Source organism: Thunnus maccoyii, chromosome 7, assembly GCF_910596095.1.
Source record: "Thunnus maccoyii chromosome 7, fThuMac1.1, whole genome shotgun sequence".
Lineage (NCBI taxonomy): Eukaryota > Metazoa > Chordata > Actinopteri > Scombriformes > Scombridae > Thunnus > Thunnus maccoyii.
The window spans coordinates 20,159,193-20,164,127 of record NC_056539.1 but is presented as its reverse complement, the minus strand read 5'-3'; the positions used below and the strand labels follow the sequence as shown (position 1 = coordinate 20,164,127).

Genomic DNA, 4,935 nt, shown 5'->3' with positions numbered 1-4,935 from the left:
TCACCCCTGGGAAGACCAAATGTGAAAGTTAGTAAGAATTACAGAGCCAAAACTAGCTGTGTAATTCCTGTAGCCTTTATATATCAGGGGGAAGTTGACTGACCATGTGACTGTAATTGTTTTCAGCAATGTCTTGCTGAGGTGTTAAAGAGTACTGAGCATCTTGGTCAAAGGAACTTAAGTTGTAGTTACTCAAGAGAGAAGGTTTTATGTTTGGTAGATTAAGGCGTGTGTAAAAAGTATAATAAACTAAGGTGTAGGCCTTTTTTTATTGAAGACATTTTGACTTGTCATATTTGAGCATGTAACTTGAACATGGATGTAGAATTGGTGATACTGTGAAGCAGTAACATAAATCCTGCATTTCTGCTGATTTCCATTTTCAAATTACACACTTTTCTCATTCCATCATTTCCATTTTAAGAGTTCCATCAGTGATGATCAGTATAATACACCCTGAACATGGTGAGGAAAAGTTGCTGCCAGCAATGTCATGTCATCTTAGTGCTTAAAAATTATTCTGCACAACTGTAAAAAAAATCACATTATGCCGCTCGGCTCGGCTCTTAAACTACATTACATTTGCATCTGTGTGCTGAGAATGAACTGCAGTTTGATTATATGCTATACGCAAGTATTATATTCCAAAACTCTGAATAGATCAAATTCATCCAGTTCACCTGCTAGGGAATGGCAAATTAAACCTGCTGTGAATGTCCACTTGCTGTCAAAGCAGCCATTCAATTGAGTAATATAGTACAGGAGTAAATAGACTGTGATTATCACGTAGAAATGAGGAACAAGTAAAAATATAGGATATCTTAAATGTCTCAAGAGGACTTTGATAAAGACTTAAACCTGACTTTTTTAAGGGCGCAGCTGTCAGATGAGTTGGCCAGGGTGAATCTCAGTTCACAAGTTTTTTCTTTGCACATTGTAGCACATGGGTGAGGACACGGCATGATAACTACTCAGAGGCAGTAATTACTGCATGTAAGAGGAGGTGATTTATGATTCAGCACTGAGCTGCAGATCTTGGCAGCAGCCTACTGGGATGTAGCGAAGAAGCCTTCATCAAAATTTGTAAAAATAAATATTTTTACTTCAAAGGGAAAAGATATATTCTTAAAACCAGAACACAGGTGAAATTTCACACATTTATTTAAAATCACTTAAAAAATATCGAAATCAGTTACTATCAAAATACATTACAACAAAAATGTAGCAGCTAACAATTATACATCACAGCAACTGGACACTGTGCAAATGTACAATAGAAACAATGATGGATTTAAGACATTCATGCAAATTCAAGTTTTTTTTTCTCAGATGTTGTATATATGGTGGTGTACATCAATAGAAATAAGCAGTTCTTAAAGTATTTAAAACCATGCACTAGCCTGACGAGTCATGTCAGGACCTGTGTCATTCTTGTAAACATCTCTGAAGTTAAACAAGAGCAGCTACTCTGATACGAGCTAATGTTTTTATATTTGATGTAAAGCTGGTACAATCATTTATTCATGTGGACGGATATTTCCCACTGTGGTCAAAAATCGATATATACAGTACATAGTGAAATTCAGAGGATTATTGATTTATGAATCAAGATGAGAACTTTGCAAAGGAGCTTGTTACTTCTTTTCAAATCATATGTACAAAAAACATCCTCGGTGCGACTCATATTAAATTAATTAAAGTTTGTGATAATCATGAAAATAATTAAATATCTTACCTCATCGTATCAGGTTTCCTAAACTCTAAAACGGGTAAAACCGTACTGTGCTTAAGTCTAAATAGGGTTCATTCCCTGAAGAAGCTTTCTATGGGACTGCTGATGTAATGAAAGGAATGTGCTTAAGTCAGAAAACTGATAAGTCAGTAGGCAGATGGAGAAAAAGGTGATCACCAACTCAGAGTTACACTTTCGAGTCAGAACACCAGCATCTTGTTACACAACAATTCTGTCATAGCTGCAGGATGTTGCCCATATTTAGTTGTACCCACTATAACCTTGATGAGAGAGTGGAGAAATTCAGGGCCAAATGAGGCTAAAAGGTGCACAGGGCTGGCTGGCTGGGGGCTGTGATTATTGTCTGACCTCATATTATGTTACAGAAGTCTGTGCTGAAGCCAAAGAGGGAAAAAAATGCAGGGCCACAATCCTTCACATTGTACCAGCCCCTCTTCCTCCTCCTCCTGCTGCTGATCCTCAACCATCTTTGTTGCCCTGACCCTGATCACAACCTGGGGGGATGATGTTACAGGAAGCCCGATGCTCCGGGGGAGATAGAGCTATTCCATGGTGACAGCTCCCTCTTCACCTCCGCTTTGACTGGCTGCCTGAAGGAGGAGAGAGGAGGTGGGGGGAGGAGGGGAGGGAGGCATGTGGCGTGGGTGGGTGGGGCGATAATGGGGGTTAGTGGAGAAGAGACGGTAGAGGACAGCCAGATTTCAATTTATATATAAAATGAAAAAAGAAAAATGATACTAGCCACTGTTACATACCACATGTTGGGACAGTTGAACATATTGGAAAAGTGTGGATCTAACACCAGGGTGCTTCTTCAGTTTTACTCAACACAAATAAAGCTTAAATTTTATTATATCCTTTGTTCAGCTTGGTATAACTTCAAAGTACCTACTTCTAAAATAGTAAGGACTCTGGTTCTGTTTATTTTCCCCTTCCTATCTGAGAAAGAAAACAGATTTCCTCATCACATTTATCATTGAGTGATTGTCCTAAGAGACACTGCTGCACTTCCACCACCTTCTCCCGTTGCATGGCAACATAAGGGGGATCTGTCATCGTGTCAAGTCAGTGTTGTCGACATGACTTGGGTAGAATAATGCAGTTTTTCCATCCTCTCAACATGGCGGAGCAGCAGCAGCGGCAGCTCCCCTACTTGTTTTCGCCAGCTGAGTGGGTGGCCCAGTCAGCTACACAAACGCCTCCTCTATCTTTACTCAGCCAAAGGAGCGTCTCTGTCAGTCACAGCGGATGTGTTTACCAAAAGTAGGCCTAAAGCGGATCTTGCCTCAGCGTGTGGCTGGTGTTCTCTCCTCTGTAGCAGGACTCCACCAAGCAGCAAATGTTAGGGATAATTACACTTGACAGTTAGCAGAAGCTGCACTCAAGTGAAAATAAATTGGAAAGATAGTTAAAAAAAAAGACAAAACTACAAGAAAAAGCTAGCAGGGACATACCAATAAAAGCTAGAAGCTCACAGTAAAACTGTGCTAATTTTGTTTGCTATGACGTTTGTGTCTGCCTATTTCCCTTTAAGCTGAGCTACGATTAAGTAAAGTCCTTATGAGTACATAGATGCCTGACATATGCCAGACCTCAAGAGTACAACACACACACACAGGAGGATGCAGTGGCTTTGACTTACTATTAGGCCCTATTACAGGCTTTATGGTATGGGCACCCGGCATAAAAGCCGGAGGTAATCGCTCATCAAATGCAATTAAGATGCATGAGAGCACGGAGTGATGTTATCACCCAGCTAAGAGCACCAGAGCAACTGATCAAGCCATCAACCCTGCAGTGACTCAAGTTCTATGTTTAAGATCTTAAATTGACAGCAGATAAATATGGGACCATGGTAGGGTTGGACTGATTGACTATGTCATTGCTGATCAACAAAAACAATTTGTTTTTTCCATTTTTTATATAAATATAAATGTGTCAGTGATAAGTAATGGCCATTTTGTATCAAATGCAGATAATACCATATGTCTCTTGAGCTGACTAAAAAATGAATATCCCTCTTTTACTTGTTTTAACAGCCATATAGGAACTGTCTATCTGTGTGCTTGTGAGAAACAGTAAACAAGCAGAAACAGTATGTCCCTAGTCTAACTTTATGGCTCTTTTGCTCTCAATAAAAATAAACCCAATCCAGTTATACTCCGCTGATTCATGGTGATCCTTTTTTGTAAGATTGCTAGAGGGAAAGTCAAAAAGACAAGGAGTGCTGTACAGATTGAAAAGGCAATGTTCAAGTCCAGCAGAAAAGTCTAAAATTTCAGCTTCAAATGCTTTAAAGGGTAACTATAAAGGACACCTGTAAGTGAATGAAAAAATAAAAGTGTGAATGAATATCGGAGTATGTCCTGGTTCATTAGGAGTTCTAACATTGGCGGGACACCGACAACACACAGTTATGGAAAAGCTTTGAATTAAAATGGCAGATTTTATTACAGACTTCCAGTTAAAACTGAAAACCTTGTGTGTAACTTTAGATATGAGCCAAAGGGAAATAGGAGAACGATTTGTCATCTTACAGTAAATTCCGCTTTTGTCTTGCTGCTATGTTATGGTAAGTCATCTTTTGTTTTCAGGACTAGACAGGTCAAATCTGGTAAAAACCTGTTTGGTTAGTCAAGCCCAGTCTTACCAACACCTACTGACGGTGGACAAGTTAAAAATGCATGCTAGGAAACGAGATAAAGACTGACAGAAAGATACAAAAATGTTAAATTTATCTACTAGGCTGCTACTGCTACTATTGAATGTTTTTAAGCCAACTTGATTTTTTTCAAAAGTGGTGGACCTCCAAATCATGACTGAATATCTGCCAAAATGGCAATAAGAATAGACCAGGTAATCAGCTGGAGCCAAAATTTGCCAACACTGTCTGGCGGCTGGTGTTGATTTTGCACCCGTATAACATATGCTTACTTCCACTTTGTCGTGCCCCTCCTTCTGCGGAGCTGGCAGAGCCTGGCCGGCTGCTCTGCTGTGGCTCCGACTGGGAAAACTGGGGCGCCAGAGCCAGGCCTCGACCTCGGTGAGTGCTGCTCTGGCTGGCTGCTGCGTCAGGTGTCCGGGGAATCTTGGGCTGGCTTTCAAATGCAGGGATATAATCACCGCTGATGGCAGTCAATAGAAGGGGAGGAAGAAAAAGAAATAACCAATGAGCTTTGCTC

The 4,935-nt window shown here is 40.2% G+C and overlaps 1 protein-coding gene across 3 annotated transcripts in view; it reads right to left on the bottom strand.

The window, feature by feature from the left end:
• Positions 1-1,143: 1,143 nt before the first annotated feature.
• LOC121900052 (lisH domain-containing protein ARMC9) overlaps positions 1,144-4,935 on the bottom strand; it is a 31,141-nt gene continuing 27,349 nt past the window's right edge. For all 3 annotated transcript variants that reach the window (XM_042415965.1, XM_042415963.1, XM_042415966.1), the window contains 2 exons: positions 4,688-4,878; positions 1,144-2,343 (listed from right to left, as the gene is read on the bottom strand). In XM_042415965.1, coding sequence (XP_042271899.1) covers positions 2,321-2,343; positions 4,688-4,878 — 214 coding nt within the window. In that variant the 3' untranslated portion in view covers positions 1,144-2,320. The remainder of the gene's footprint in view (positions 2,344-4,687; positions 4,879-4,935) is intronic.